The 16,700-nt window shown below is 43.5% G+C and overlaps 2 protein-coding genes across 5 annotated transcripts in view; one reads left to right on the forward strand and one right to left on the reverse strand.

Moving 5' to 3' along the window:
• The window catches only part of LOC311440447 (uncharacterized protein), a 378,092-nt gene that overhangs the window by 244,496 nt on the left and 116,896 nt on the right, over positions 1–16,700 (forward strand). The gene's annotated exons all lie outside the window — the stretch shown is intronic.
• The window catches only part of LRRC8D (leucine rich repeat containing 8 VRAC subunit D), a 48,631-nt gene that overhangs the window by 10,023 nt on the left and 21,908 nt on the right, over positions 1–16,700 (reverse strand). For 2 of the 4 annotated variants that reach the window (XM_084527005.1, XM_084527006.1), the window contains one exon: positions 9,873–9,918. The exons of the other annotated variants lie outside the window; for them this stretch is intronic. In XM_084527005.1, the coding sequence (XP_084383131.1) occupies positions 9,873–9,876 (4 nt within the window). In that variant the 5' untranslated portion in view covers positions 9,877–9,918. The remainder of the gene's footprint in view (positions 1–9,872; positions 9,919–16,700) is intronic. 4 annotated transcript variants of the gene reach the window in all.

The raw sequence follows: 16,700 nt of genomic DNA on the forward strand, positions 1-16,700 counted from the left end.
CGCCACACGCGAGCTCCGTTTCCACTGAGCACAGAAAAAGAATCACTTCCCACTTGCCTGCTGTGCTATTCTAGAGCAATTCTCTTACGAGAGGTGCCGCTTTGACCAGAAGTACAAGCTTATGATTTTATTCACATTTATCCCCAGGTTTCAGGATGTAGTGCAGGGGCTCAGCTTCTTCCAGAACACCACTTGTCAATTTTATACCTTGAAAAGCTCAGAGAGATCCCAAGCTGAACATTCAGCAACGCTGTGCTCCTTCCTTACAAGTCAGTAGCATCAGAGACCATAAAGGGCGTGAGAGACAAAATGGGAGAAAGAAAAAAGAGTGGACAGGAGAGTGGTCCTCAAGTGGTCCTCCTGGTCTCTGTGGCCACTGAAGAGCTTGCCATGACAACTTGGTTCCATACAGTTCAAGTCAGATAACCATGTGTGATCTTACCATTCTGGGGCTAGCCACCCAGCAAGGTGACAGGCAGCAATCCAACACGTATGAATAACGAGGCTGGACCCCAGCAGGATTAAATACTGAACTTACTCATATCTCCAAGCAATAGCCTGTGAGTGCACAGACGTTGATAGGCAATTTCTCCTCTCTGGAAGAACATGAATCTCACAATACAAAACTACCTAGACAGAAATCTTAGAGCCAAGTAACAAATGGACCTTGCAGATGGCAGCACCCCAAACCCTAGCTCACTATTAGGAGCACCGTCATTACATCATACTGGCCCACCCGAGGACACACACCACCAGAGATAGAAACAGCGACAGTGGGGCACAGTGATCAAATTCCCTGCAGTGCTTTCTCCTTTACCTAAACAGAGTAAAGCAAAGACAGTGAGCAGACACTTTGGACCCCACTGCAGAGAATTCCTGAGGCACATCCCAACCAGTAATCCTCACAAGGCAGCCTGCCTCGTCTGTGCAAGACCCCCAGTCCAACAAAGCTCTTCTCAAAGACAGACACAACACAAAGTTCCTGCAGCTGATTTAACCTGTGCTGACACGGGTATTCAACGTAACTGAAAGTTACACCACATGATAAACTACAACGGCTGCTTGCACTCAGGTGTTAGACATCTAATCCCTTTGCCATTTCAAAATCTGCTGTTCTCCTATCTTTCAGCCAGTGATGTTTCTCCAGTGTTTTCATAACTGCTATCAGAAGTGCAGGAACACACAGAAAACATCTGGTGCTTCTACTGACCAGAGCACTTGGGGAATTTATCAAGATGCAAAAGCAAACTGCACCAAAATAAAAGCACATCTGGCAATTCCAGTCCCTACAGCCTGCTTTTAATCACACACACACAAAAAAAAGATACAATTTAAAAAGTCATTAAACAGACTGAAGGACAAAAAGGGAAAAAAATAGCAAAAACTCTATTTTCTTTTTAGTTTAGAAATCTGAAAAGCAGAACAGTTCAATGTTGGTTTCAGACCTTTAACATAAGTAAGCTCACATGGCTACAAAGATTGTTATATAAAATTACTTGATCTCAGGTAGAAACGGCACATAGCGACTCATGCAATTGCTCTGAAAAAATATTCTTTTCTGATCTACAGCCACACACGCTGCCAGCCTCTGTCTCATCTTGTTCTGGATTTCACTTGGAACTGGGGCAACTTCAAAAGCTGTAAGAAATTGAACTTGGCAATGAGTTGCTCATTTGGTGATTTTAAGCCACAGCCTGTGAAGATATGAATCTTACTACAGGAGATATTAGTACCTTTAGCTACACACCTTAAACATACAGCAAGAATAGGAAGGAGTGTCCAAAGAAAACAAAACTTATCACTGCAGTTCACTTTGCTGTAGGTTTTAAAAGTCCCTCGTAAGAGGGGAGCTTCCCCTCCACCCTGACTCATGGTACTTAAAATCTAGGTTTACATTCTGATGGGAATATGGTTTAGAAATGAAGTAAGCACGTTTACTGAGTAACCGAAGCCAGTTACTTTCAATGAATACTTTCCTTCTTTTCACTTCTAATGGATGTGCCAGCAACCTTGCACTGGAACATTTACAGCACCTTCACGGAGATCGAGGGCCAAGAGCAGACAAAGTTCCTTTAGCTAAAGCACAGGGTCCATTGTTCCCTACCTGCACTGGTTCATCTCTGCAGACAGAACAGCAAACACAGTGACTCTCACTGGGTTACATATTAAACAGAAGTTTCATACAGAAGATTTGCCCACAGATGAAATACTGCATTTGAAGTACTCCCACTGACACTTTCATTAGCTAAAAGTGATGTATGAGAGGTCACACAAATTAAGTAAAAAAAAATTAAAACAAAGGCAAATTAAAACACACACGCAGAAGCGCCCAGCGACACAAAAAGCTGCATGTAAACACCAGCCTCCTACTTGCATATCAAAGTTCCTCATTTCTGCCAAGATCTGTTCTGTGGCAAGAGCAGAGTGAAGGTGTGCCAGCACAGCTGAGAACCAGGTTGTGCAAGCACGCTTTTAAAGGGACAAAATTCAGACTAAGCTCATACCCAAACATCATGCAGCTTCTTCTCTCCCCCCCGGGAGAAGGGGTGACTTCCTCACTCCAGCTGTACAGCCACATCACAGAAACCACTCAGGATAACTACAAGGCAGCCTCTGATCCCCCTCCTGCCACACCGTGTCCCTGTCCTGTTCCCCAAGCAGACACCGGACACTTACTGACAGTCTGCTCCAACCCTACCTGCTCCTTATCGAGCAGAGATCTTCTGTGTTTCTGATGTCCTGTCAGATGGGTAACAACAATGATTTCTCTGAAACTCTGAACAAGAGATGAAGGATGACTTCTTAATGTTACCACATTCCTGCCAGGCTTCCAATAGCTGAATCTTCAGTGGTTTCATGCCAGGACAAAATGCCTACAGCTCAAGTGTTTATCCTTAAAGAGATTTCAGATTACTCTATTTCTTTTTCCTGGTCTAAACTTAAGCTCCTTTCTGTAAGAGGTAAGCTATTTACTTAAGTCCATTTAGTCCCATAATTGTTTGGTTCAGGGTGTGTACTTCAATCTCAGTACTTAAGCATAAAAAAGGAATTATGCTACCACACATCTTTTGGAGGCTGGAGTTTTGAAATTTTCCCCATAGATCCAAACCATCTCCTTTGTTTTTATGCTGGATTTTTCCCAAACCCCATTCAAAGCCTTGTATTAAAAACAGAATGAAGTGCTCTAAAAGACTTGCTGTCTTTCCTGAGACTGCAGCATACCTGCCCTAACAAGTGAGCTTCCAGCTCTGCAAAAAGGTTCAGTAAGGCTCAGTTGTGTTGCTTGCTGCTATTAACCAGCACCAACATACCCATACAACCTCCAATTTAAATATTTACTACTGCTAAGTTTATATTATGATTTGACCCAAATGTTCCAGCTGGAATTGTAACCTCTGCACCATGGGCTCTCCTGCAGAGTGGGCAGACAACCCTTGCCCCAGAAGGCTTACAATCTAAATGATTATTTGTTAGGTGATGATAAGCATGTTCATGGCTATAAAACTCAAAGCAAGAAAACAAAAACCATCAGGCTTTCAGAAAAATGGAATAAGATTGTGATTAAAAGCATAGTCAAATTTAATATTTTATGAAATATTTTTGAGAAGTCTAAACATTATGTCCAGATAAACCCATTCATAGTTACAACATTCCTATATACTCCTTTCTATTGGTTTGAGATATCTCAAAAAAAAAAAAAAAGGCACAAAACGTAACAGCTCTTGAAACCTACCTTGTCCAGTCACATCAGTCTTGACAAAGACAATGAAGATTTGTGAGTATGTACTGCAGTTTAACTCAAATAACCAAAATAAGATTACAGAAAGGAGAATTTTTATTCCATCTCATCTACGGACAGATCTTCCTCCTGCTCCAGCAGGAAATCCAGCTACATGCTCTTCTCAGCACACGTGAGAGCATAAAATCCATGCCTCCTGGAAAAGATCGCCCACTGCAGCTGCTGCTCCCTTTCCAGACCTTATCGCCTCGCCACGATTACTACAGCCTCAACCACATACTTGCAATAACATTTTTGGCAGCCACCTTCGCAGACATCCAGTCATGCACCATCTCACCGTCTGGGCTTTACAACTGACATGCAATCTGGCCTACCAGGTCAAATGGGTGAGCCAGTCCATGGAGGAGGCTTTTCTTTTTGTGCAGGCAGCGCTTCCCCCTTGCCCCAGGTGCTCGCCACTGGAGCTAGTTTTGGCAAGTAAAACAGCACAACAGCCGCTCCCCAGCTGCTTCTGAAATAAAAGGAGAGTTGCCCTGTCGTTGGAGGAAAGCAGTCTGGGTTTTGTTGCCACTGTTTCCACACGCAGCCAAACCAGATCATTTTCACATCCTCCAGCAGCATCGTACTGACCCAGGAGAAGGGTTCTTTGCTTTTTATCATCTTCTAGCCTTTCCTCCAGCATGCCAAGATTTCAAAAAGCAGGGTAAATGTAAAGCCTGAGCTCATGTAAGTATCTCACCACTGATCTCAGAGCCCTGGCTCTGACTTCCACCAGGCACAATGCAAGGGAGGTACAAGCCAGCCCCTCACTGTCCTTGTCCTGTGCCGCACAAGGACTCAGGACTTGCCCTAAGGCAAATTACTCCATAACTTCATTTCCAGCAGTATCTCTAGAAGCATGTGCCATGGGACAGGGCATTACCTACTCGTATATGCAAAACAGGAGCAATGCAGCCAACGCTGCTTGCTGCTTTCGTTTTGTAAGGGCCCAGAAGAGGAGCTGAAGGGCAGCAGGCAGGACAGGCTCCTCTCCCTCAGGCACACACAGACCTACCTGGCACTCCCCAGGCGATGGGGTGGTGGGACACAGCCCCCAGCCTCGTACAAGGCAGCCTAGAGGCAACCTGCAACTTGACACACAGGGGTTAATTCAGCGCTCACTCTGTGTTTGAGGTTTCTGACTTGACAAAAAGCAAGAACACAAAAAGGCCACAAAGTGCCCACAGTGACCCCAGCCATGTATAGCAAATAGTCTTTGATACCCCAGATCTATTCATTGGTTTGACTAACAGCATCTTAACAAGGATCTAGTCAAGAACATCAGGACAACTAGCCAGCTGCTTCATTTGTATGTTCCTGTTATCTCATCTGAACACTTGGATGGCTGCCTGTGAATGTGGGCGTACAGCAATAATATACATATGACTATATTCCCATAAACTGACAGTTGAAAGCTTAGGATTTGTCATGGCCAGACCAAAACATGAACAAAACCATCCATTTCATTTAGCATAAAGTTTTGCAACAGCCTGTTTTTGACCAAGAAATTTTGTATGCCAAATTATGTCTCATTTCTTTTGTAAAAAAAAAAAAAAAAAAAAAAAAAAAAGAAAAAAGTGTTGTCAGGGCCCTGAACGCTGCCATAGTTTTTGTTCCCCTTCAGGCTGAACAGCAATTCTAATCTCTGTTTCAAGTTCCTCAAGTGCTAATAATATAAACCTTATCTCCTAGATGTAAAGCCAGCAACCAGCTTTGGATTACCAAACCTTACTAAGTCATTCCTTTAAGCATTCACTGAATGCCCCTCCTTTAAGTCCTCCTTGCCAAAGCAAAGGACCATCCTCTGCCTCATCACAAAGCTTGGGGCATCCATGTAGCAACAACTCACCTTGCAGAACAGACCCCAAATGGTGACTTGAAGAAGGTTATGAGCTACTGCTGTAAGCTGAAGGTTTTTGCACGTGGACACAGCCATATCCATGTTCACAGTGAACTGGTTCTGGACCAAAAGGACTTTGCACCGATACCAGAGTTGGATCTATGTTCACCACACACGAGCAGGCTGTTATTTTTGGTTTGGAGCTGAGAAAGGGAAGGGCCAGTAGGACAGCTGTCAGACAGGCATCATTGTCAGACAAGCATCTTTCTTCAGGCTTGATGGGAACTTGCAGCCTTGTCCTGAAATAGGGCTAATGGCTTGCTGTGCTGCTTGCTCTGATATGAGCAGCAGAACTACCCTTGGGTTAATTTTTTATTTTAAGTGACAAACCATTATGACAATCCTGTTCCTGACTCATTAGGGGCGTCCTCTCTCTGTCTGATCACACCATGCATCAGATGCCACCACCTTTCACAGTGTTTGCATTGTATGCTCTGTGCTCCTCATTCAACCCCTTGCGTAGCACTCAGCTCTGGGCCTTGGTCAGAGTTCCCTGATAATCAAACAAAAGAATTGTGACTTCTGGACAAACACCTAGACTCTGCTAGCACTTAATACTTACATCGCACAAACGATTCAACTTCCTATTCTGTATTAAGGCCTTCCTGCATCATACATTGTGTAATCAAAGTACCCTGTCTCAAAAAGATTACAGCCCAAAAATTCAGTTGAATTGCATCAGATTTCATACTACATAATGTGGCAGAGCATTTCAGGAAGGCAATAGTTTCAAGCTTGACCAGCTGTAAAAGGAAAAACCTTCAAGTCTATGCCATGGGCTTAAAACAAAAATAAATCTCTTTTTATCTGCTATATTAGCAGCATTTTGACCACAGGAAAAGTCACAAATTAAAGAGATCCAAAAAGAGTTTAGAAGTATTAGCAGTGTGTTGCAATTATTCCTTATCATGCGATTCTGTTTCAGAAAGTGATTTAGCAAAGATATAATCGCAAGATATAAAATAGCAGAAAAATCCGCTATTTCCACATAGGTGTAATTTTCACAAATACACTATTTCTCTTCTGTTATCAGAACTCTTCCTCAGATCTGTGTGTTTCACATGGTTCAAATGTAAGCCTAAGACAGCAGCTCACTCACTCCAACCACACCAGGACCCTTTATCTAGCTGTGAGACCCCGTGTATGTTCTTCAGCAGCACAAGGGCCTCACAGGCTACTGCCGTGCATCCCAAGTAGGGAGCACAGTGGAGGTTTCTACTTGCACTTAATCTGATAATAACACTTCTTAGCCCTCTGCAGAGACTTACATGCTGAAGCTGGTCACAGTCACTGATACTTGTTCTGTCAAGTTAGGAAAGAATAGACTGCAATAAAGCTGTACTTCCAACACTAAAGGGGAAGATACAACTGGCTGCGTAAGTACAAGAAACAAATGAAATGAGTAATCATGAAGTGGCTTTAAAACAAAAACAAACCCCCCATCAAAAGTCAGAACACTCATGGAGGTAAAGGCCAAAAGACTTAGACTACAGGATCTTAGTTATATGAATATGAGTAACAACGTGACCGTGAGTCATTTTATTAAGGAATCTTTACTGCCTTCCGTTAACCAAAAAATTGTGTAATGGCATGCTTGAAATTAGCTAGTTATATAAAATAACTTTTCTTCTGAGTTGCTGCTTGTGAATAGCTGCAATTTGAACAGAGATTTGAATAAAAACCCTCCTACCCCCTCACTGTGTAACACAGAATTACAATGGCAGTATGTCCGCAGCAAGCAGACGCATAAGCAGCTCAATATGTGAAGTTCAAACTTTCAGTGTTGGACTTGCATATAAGCTTTACAGTTAGGAGCTCTACACCGAAGGCAAAGGTCAGCCATGGACAATTGATGGAAATTGGGAACCTCCGGGTCACGTTGCTGCAGCCAGCTGATGGAGCTTTGTGCTGGCCTCCTCAGAGGTGGCTGTCACTGTCAGAGCCAAACAGGCCACAGGTCTCCCTCCCAGCCACAACACCGTCCCACCGATCACCACAGGCCAAACTATTTCTTCTTAGCAATTTAAGTCACCGAAAACCACCGGGTATACAGCTATGAATTACCACAACCATATGTTGCAAACCAATATGACCGAAATATAGAGAAATAACTGTACTTTGCTGCTATAAATTAAAGCCAAGGGATCTCTAGTGTTCTCTAATACACAAAACCAAAATGCCAAAGCACGTTCCTTGGTAAAAGCCCAAAGACCACTTAAAGGTCCAAATTTTCAAGATGTCTTAGACTACATAACTTATTTTGTTACTCCTCCCCCTCAAACAAAGTACAAAAGCAGCTTCAGTTTCCTCTGCGATCAGTTTTTACTCCTGGAACTCCTGTGGGCAGACAAGAACACCAAGAGCTGTGAATACGGCTTCTATGTGTCATTAACTGAATGTCTTTAATTTATGATTTACGAGTACATTATAAACACACACATACACAGATGTCTCTTACAGATCAAGCCATCTTTCCACAGTTCGTAAGTGATGCAATTTATACAGTCATCACAGTCCAGATCAGACCAGTGTCACTGTAAGACATCACGCAAGCAATACAATAGCATGTACTGAACAACTACTGAAAACTCATTTAACAAATAAAATCCATCTCGTAAAAAAATCCCATGGGAGTCTTCTGCTGCAGTATATCATCTGTGTTTCAGGCTCAACATTCCCAAATATTTAGTGTTTTCTACAACAAAGAATTTGTGTTGGAGTGACTGCATGCTGGGAGAAACTAACTGCCTTCATACAAAAGCCACAAAATATCATGCTTACCCTATGTCTTGGTGCAGCTCTTCAGAGCTAATTCATAGCATCTATGACTTTAACACTGTATTTTCCTCTATTTAAAGTTCCAGTATCCCTACTTGATTGGTTTGCCATAGTACTACATCAAGGCAGGCAGGGAGCCCAGGGAGGTATCACTAAACTGTTAATTTTATCCTAACACAGATTAGAGGAAGCCCACTCACTGGTCCCTTTTGGACCAGGAATGGAACGACCATTGTACTTGGGAGGGCAGAGAAGCTAAAGAGCTTGATCTCCTGCGTTTGCTCCAGTTTTAAAACTTTTGTTAAAACCCTCTGTTTTGTTTAAAACTCTCTGCAAATCAGCAGATTCTTTTCCACACACTCGTGGAGTGTGAAAATACATGGGTCACAAGAGATTACCAGGAATGGACTGGGTTTCTTTGAGCGTGTAGATGTGTTTCAGCATGGACACAAACAGCAACAAACACAGAGAAGCTTTCTGTTGTCCAGATGATACCTCAGGAGCAGGCTAAGGTGCCAACAAGGCTGGCTGAGCTGCTCCTGCCTACCTGCTTACAGCCATTATGCCCGTACCCATACCTGCCTGTCAAGGACTTCTGTCCATTAGGAGCTACCAGATGTGTGTCATAAAGTTATGGTTGTGCATGTGTGTTCTTGCACATATCTTTAGGAAGGGAAAGAACAGAAAAAAAAGGGGAAAAAATGAGTAATGAAGCTAGAAACACTTGAAACCCAATGTAAGAGCAGATAGAAGCTTTCTCCAACACACACGTCAGGAGGTAGCTAATAAAGGAAACTGGAGACTTTTGCTTATCGAAAAAACACAGCCAGGCCTTCTTCCTTCCACATCTTAAACCTCCTTGCTTCACTCCCTTTCCTCCATCCACTTATAAAGACATCAATCCCCAAAATAAAGGCCTTGCATTTTCCCTGCAGATCAATTCCTCTAAATACAATGGAGTGACACTGTACAAGCACGATCCCTGAAAAGCTGAATGCTCAAAACCAGTTTGTTACTCTGACGCATGTATCCTCTGTTTGTGTATCAGCATCTGTGCCCTGCAATCAGAGGCACAATGACACATTTTAGCATGCAGGGTGCGTTCTGCCTTTATCGCCGCCTCCCCTTGATACACACACCCTCGGTGTTCCTTCAACTAGCGCTACGCTTCTTCTCATATTAAATTTAGAAACAGACCTCTGAATCACCAGTTCCTGTTGTTAAAAGTAGCTAGAAACAGATGTTACAGCAAAATACGTTTACTAGGAAACAGTTATAAACAGCCCACTACATTAGACCCCATTGCTACGAAATGTTTTTAGACCTTAGAACAAGGGATTTTATAGATTCACGTTAAACTAAATAATTACATTCCCTGAGATCTCTAATCCTTCCTAGAATCATATCAGCTCTTACCCATAATGATATCATGTGGCAGAGAGTTCCAGAGGTTAACCGTCCACTATAAAAAAAAAAAAACAAAAAACAAGAAAACATGTTGCTTATAAACTCATTACTGGAGAGCGTCCCATTGCACTTAATCCATCCATTCTACTTGTCCCTGTCACTTCTTCAGATGCGTCTTTAGTAAGAGAAGCCGAAAGATCTGACCTACTACCTCAGCAAGAGAAGAGCAGCACCAAAATACCCAAACTAGTTATGTGCCAAGACCACCAGTTTCAGGTACAGGAGAGCAGAGTTCAGGCAGCGCTGCACACAAGTCAATCCACCCTGCAGACAGGAATTACTTCCTAGCATAAACGAAGTAGAAGCGTTTCCAGATCCGAGTCCATCAGTTTCCAGATGAAGAGTATCTGAGATGCCGAATCCCATGGTTAAGAAACTCTTCACAACCACTTATGGACTCCAGCATCTCCCGTAGCTCTCAGAATAGTTAAGAGGAAGTACCACTCCGGCCAGGAGGCAGCATCCCGCTGTATGCTCCACATGTATAAATACATACATGCATTACATACTTTCTATCAGCAAGGCCAGCTGGTACCCAATTGTTTCAGCATATGAGGAACATTAGTTCAGGTTTGCATAGTTCTCTCTATGAATTACTGCTGCCACGGGACAACGCAGACCACTATGCGCTATTATTGCTGTATTTAGCCCAGAGGACTGTACGTAACTGTAAGCTAAACCTTTGTTTGCCTAACATAACACTTCCAGAGAAGCTTTCAAGCCCTGGGAACATTTTGGATAGAATCCACCATTTCCCTTCATCATTTATTTGTTCCAGTGCTTACTCTCTCTCACCGTTACAAATGCATGCCTTATTTCTAATTGCCCAATTGCAGTTCCCAGCCATCAGCCATGAGCTGTGTTATGCCTGTCTCTGTTAGCCTTTTAGCATCCAGAGTGCTGTGCTCTCCCTCAGAAGGTGCTTGCCTCTGGTTATCAAATCGCCCCATTTACCTATCAAGAAACAGCTGACCCAGCAGCAGAAGGAGCTCTGCAGGCTCTCCTTGTAGAACCTGAAGACCACCCAGCCTTCAGATTATCTCCTCTGCCTTTTTTCTGAGCTCACTCCCTTTCCTCCCACCAGGCTGCTCCCGGCCCCAGAACCGTCCCATACACCACTCCAACACCGCTCTCACCTCCTGTCCGCGTTGCTCCTACTCGCTCACGCACTGCCCTGCAGAAGGAAGAGCAGTCGTGTCTTATTTACTCACCGCACCCCTAAGGACCTTTCTCCCTGGGTTCCTGTTCGGTCACTGGGCTGCAGCACAACATCTGCAGGCCCCGTGGTCTTGCATCAGACTAATTTAAAACACACTTCTGATTGATACAGCTCACAGGAATCCCCAGGCTGCACGGTACACAGTGCCGTGCCCTCACTTACCGCGCTACCGACTGCGCCTCAGATTCTGACCCTGCCTCCAGATACCCAATGAAAATGTTCAACAGAATCCGGCCTCACCTCAACCCTTAAAGCAGATGGCTAGAAGCATTCACAGTTGATAATGATTCACTGCCAGTGACTAACTTGTAAACGTCAGCTACTCAGTCCTTAATTCAGGCGCTTTTGCAATACCACATAGCACCAACGTGTGTGGACAGGAGTCCCAAAAGGGTACGCCAGAGCCCTACCTGGCTGCCTCTGCTGGAGGCAGGGAGGGACCGCAGGGAGAAGATGGAAGGAGCAAGGGAGTGGCAGCATCTGCTAGGCAGGACTGCCCCTCTTCAGCTGCACAGCTGCCTTTGGCAGGCGTAGCTTCACTGCATCTCATGCAGATCCCTCTCCCAAGAAAAGCTTGGTTTCCAGCATGTCACTGCGTTTGCTACGACGCATTTCCCATGACCTAACACACACTGACATTAGTCTGTCTTACATCTTTATCAACTGAATGTAGCATTAACTTTTCCAGTATCTTGATGAGAAAAAATGCCACCCTACCTGGAACAGGGCTAAAACAGTCACCCACCCTTCCCTTCTCTGGCACTGTTAATTCTACAACCCTCTATGCCAACAGTTATTAAGAATTGTTGTCTGCAGGCCTGCAGACTTTTCACAGCAAGCTCTTTTTAACAACTGAGTTACAGCACTGCTAGTTTGCATATCTCTACCCCTAGAAATTATTAAATCCTTAATTAACAAGGATTTAAAGAAATTAATCATCTTCTGTTAGAATGGCACAGTATCAAATATTGCACCTTCTCAAATATAGAGAAGTATTAATATTTCTACTTTTCTTGCATGACCTATTTCATTATCTTCATCTAATAACGTGGATTATTTGTTTCCTAACACTTAAAATATAGAATATATGTGTAGTTAATTCCCCAATTTATTTCCTTACTTCTAATGTGCACCAACTCTCATGTATCCGTTGTCCCATAAATTTCTGTATTTTGCTTTGAAATGTGTCCCAAAGTCAGAGGGCTGTTACCCTGGTTGTTGTCTTTTCTTTTTTTCCTCCCCCTTTAAACCAGAATTTCAGTGTTTTGGCTACTTGAAATATTCTTAGAGATCACCATTTCCCATTCACACTCTTCTTCCTACAACAACATTCACTAAGCTCTCCATGATGACAGATGTGGTCCTTTGAAGCATCAAGTATGTATTTCCTTGTAATTGCTTGCTATTTATCCATCCTTTACATAACTGGGCCAGAGTCAACAAAACAAAACCAACTAGAGTGCGCTAAGGGAGGCAAACCTGTATGTTTGCTGATTAGCCACTTGGGACAGCTACAAAAAAATATTTGGGGAAAAAAAAAAATCTGTATTTGTTTCTCCTATTCTTTGACTCTAAAGGTAAGGCATTCACCAAGCCACCAATTTGATGAGTCAACCAAAACTGGACAAAGGACACATTCAGGCTCTTCCTCATCAGCCTGACTCTCAGCCAGGTTAAAAGCCTGTGCATGCTACCAGCCATCTGCTGCCTTTTGGATGAATGAGGCAAAGCAAAAGGAACTGGCCTCAGCCCTATTTGCCGTCTCATCAGAGAAAAAAGGCAATGCAAAGCACACGCACTCTGCATGTAGATACAACACTCCTCATCCGCCCAAGGGAGAAGCATCCACCCTCCACCACCTGGATTTGCACATGCAGTGGATTAAACCTTAGTACAGAATCAATCCTTAGCCTCTAGGATCAAATCTTTCCCAGGGCAATAAAACGATGTACTCACCAAGAAAACCACAACATTTGGTTTTGTAATTGCCACACCAGTAGGAAAAACACTGAGAACCTTCCAATCTCAAGCGTAACTTGATTTAAATAAACATACTCACAATTCATACACCATGAACTGTTAAGCATCCTAGGAGCACATTGGTACCAGCCTACAGATGTAATTCTGCCCTCCAGCACACATGGACTTCTTACAGTCAAAAGTCCCACATGGCACCTACAAGCACCTACTTACATACATTTAGTTAGAGCAGAAATTCATTATGATGTTTAGCAGAAGTCTACATTCAGTAGCTGAAAAAGAAATAACCTAGGTACTTGCTGTACAGACGCTGCAACTTTGCACACACAAAACTGACTAAGGAAAAATATATACTGTACTTCAGGCATCCACTCTTCCTATTAAAGCAGCAGAACAGAGGGAAAGCAAAGGAGGGGAAAATGGACTGTAAATATACATCAAAAAGCAAAAGGGAGAGCCCTGCCCATACCTTCTGCAACAAATTACCCCTAAATTAGGCAGCAGGTATTCAAAAGCATCACTCTGCTCAGACAGTTCAGGCTGTGAAGTGTACACTCCCTGAGCTGGATTCCTCTGTCCCCTGCTCTCTGGCTTGGGGGTAAACATTACCATGCAGGTCACCAAAAGCCTCTGATACTAAAACTTTCAGCCCTTTTTTTACTACACAGATTTTGCTGAAGTTCTCTGCTTTGTACACATATCTAAAAATCTTTCTATGGGATGGGAAGAATCTCAGTTTGGGCTGCAAGTCCAAGACCTACAGAGAGGGCGTGTACTCCTCCAACTTCCTCCATCTTCTTCCCCATCAGCTTAGAAAATTCTCACAAGAAGCCAGAAAACAGACTTCACCCACCAAAAAAGAGCATTCCATTGACTATGAAAGATTCAATGAGACCTAAAAGTTTCTGCTGAAACTTTCAGTGATCGCACAGTTAATTATAGTTTTAAGAGGCCATAGCAATGCTTCAAAGGTCTATTGCACACTGAAGTCAGTCCACATTCCTCTCATAATTCCTGTTTAAGGTTAGCTGGGTTGCTTGAATATTAAATTCAGATGAAAAGTACAGAGTGATTTTAAAATGCAAGTGCTATTCCTGACTAGTAATACTTCTGCATCCACATAAACCTTCCGAAATCCTTATGACCAGCCTTCCTATATAACATAATCCACTTTGAGGCTTTGTCTGCATAAGGCATTTCAGATTATTTGAGAGAAAAACCATACAAATTTTTAAAATGGATTGGTTAAACTGCTTGGGACCCTCCCCAGACACTCTTTCCCAGAATCAGAGTAACTCTCAACTATTCTTCCTCAGAGATGTAAAGCAATCCATTTGAAATTCACACCTTAGGCTGACTCGAATCATTTCTCAACAGCATGTGAAGACAAGCCCTTAGCTCCAGAACCACACACAGGATTTATTTGGGACTAACTGTTCAAAATATCCCCCTCAGGAGACGGGCCCAGACACCACAGTGCATCTGCTTCAGCATCTGCTTAGATGCTGCTTCAACACCAAACACATCTAAGAATGCAAGAAACCACACAACCATAAAAGCTTGAGTTCTGGTAAATAAATTCATGACTGTGTATTCGCCAGGATTGCTTTAGATAAGGATTTCTGACAGGCACTGAGCCATAGTTTTAAAGCCTCTTATTCTGATGCAGCCTTCCAAGATTTCCCTACTCCCTCCCTCCCATTCCCTGCAAGCTGCATCCCCCAGCTTCTCTTTCACAAACCTGCCCATCTGAAACCCCAGCCTGCTGATGCTGTGCACAGCCTAACACAGCACAGCAGCGACTGAGGGCCCTTGTTGTGGGATTTTAGGCATCACCTGGAAGACAACAAGCAGCAGACCGAACAGGAACTCCAGGTTCAGAGCCAGCAGACGTGGCTTCGTGCACTCCCGCCCCCGCAGCTCAGCCTGCTCTGTTTTTTCCTGGGGATACATTTTCAGATCGCAACCACGACCTGCTGCAGATACAAATCAGCTTTGCTCATCCCACAGTTTTGTCACTGACAAAAAATAGCTCTGGAGGGAGAGGAGGTGGTTTTCAGCTGTTTTCTTCTCCATTCCTCTCGAGCTGTTCCCTCTGTCCTCTCCCAGCTTTTATACCTTGTAATATGGGATAAGCCATTTTCTCATGTTCACAGCTCAATGTCAGAATAACTGTTTTCTTATTCTACAGAGACTGTAAATCCCCACAGCTGCCTTTAAAACAAATTTAATAGTAGCCACAATGTTCCAGCAGCACCTCAACAAAAAAATCATCAGGCTTTTTGTGGGGGAGCTGAAAGAAGCCGGTGACTGCTCATTTCCTCACTGAAGACAGCTCTGAGATGCAGCTGGGGCCACACCGGAGTGGTTTGGATGGATGCTTCACCTCGGTGCCACTGACACTCTGAGTTCAAAACAACAGCAGCAGGAGAGGGACATTTTCCTAGGCAGCATCACAAATACCTGGTTTTAAAGATGGTTCGAAAGCACGTAATATACTGTTCTTGCATTTCTCATGAACAGTAACCTTATTCTTCCGCAAACACTGATCAACATTTGATCTTGTTATGAACAACTCTGAGGCCTCCCCCACAGAGCATCTAGCTGCATCGCATTAAAGCCGTTCCTTTCTCCTTGCCTCTAGCATATTCCAGGCATGTAAACAACTCTGCTGTGCACACAAGCAAAGTCACAGCTAGCCAGCAAAAGCTGCAGCAAGGGCACCGTAGGAACCAATCCAATCCTAATAACCAATTATTTTCATAGGGCACTGCATTTATTAACTAGAAGCCAACTGCTATTAATGCAAATGTACAAGTGAAAAATGATTCTATTAGAAAAGCTAAAGAAATATTTTAGAAAATTATTTTTCATGGATAGAGTCATGTTTCACAGCCTTCATCACCCCCTAACCAATGCACACAAGAGGAGTCAGTCTGAATAATCATCAAAGGCAGTTTCTCACCACTGTGACTGGAAGAAGTGTGACAAGAATAGAAGAAAGGCAAGCGTTAGAAAATCCAAGCAGGCTTACTGTCTGGGGATTTCCTGGTTGATGCAACATCACATGACAGGTAATGTTTTTGGAACCAGGCCTGAAAACCTATGGGAACTATTTGCAGTTCATAATTAAAAACAAGCCCCCCACATACCTTAGCACTCATTCAGAAGTGAAGTAATTAGAAGAAGATGCACTGTGAAAGTTACCAAGATTTAAAGCAAAAAGCATTGCCTCGCCAATTACCATGTGATGTTAACTCTTGCTTTACACTCTCTGGACCACGCGTACCAGGCAAGCTACCCTGGTGGGACCTGCTTCTTTGGGCAAGTTTCAGCTGCCAGATCCATCCCCTCTTGCCACGCAATGCCCTTGCAGCTCTCTCGCTCACACCACAGATCTCTCCCCACACACAAGTCTGAGAGTAGGAAAAATTGAAGTCTGGAGGAAATGCGGGTCATCTCTGACCCCTATCTCATCCTCCCAGGGGTTCCGAGCTGATCCCACAGGAAAAACAAATGTAACTGCAACTAGGCCTGCTTAGGGCCTTCTCTGCGTTAGGAAGCTTCCAACAGCACAG

The sequence above is a fragment of the Aythya ferina genome (assembly GCF_964211825.1).
Source record: "Aythya ferina genome assembly, chromosome: 8".
Lineage (NCBI taxonomy): Eukaryota > Metazoa > Chordata > Aves > Anseriformes > Anatidae > Aythya > Aythya ferina.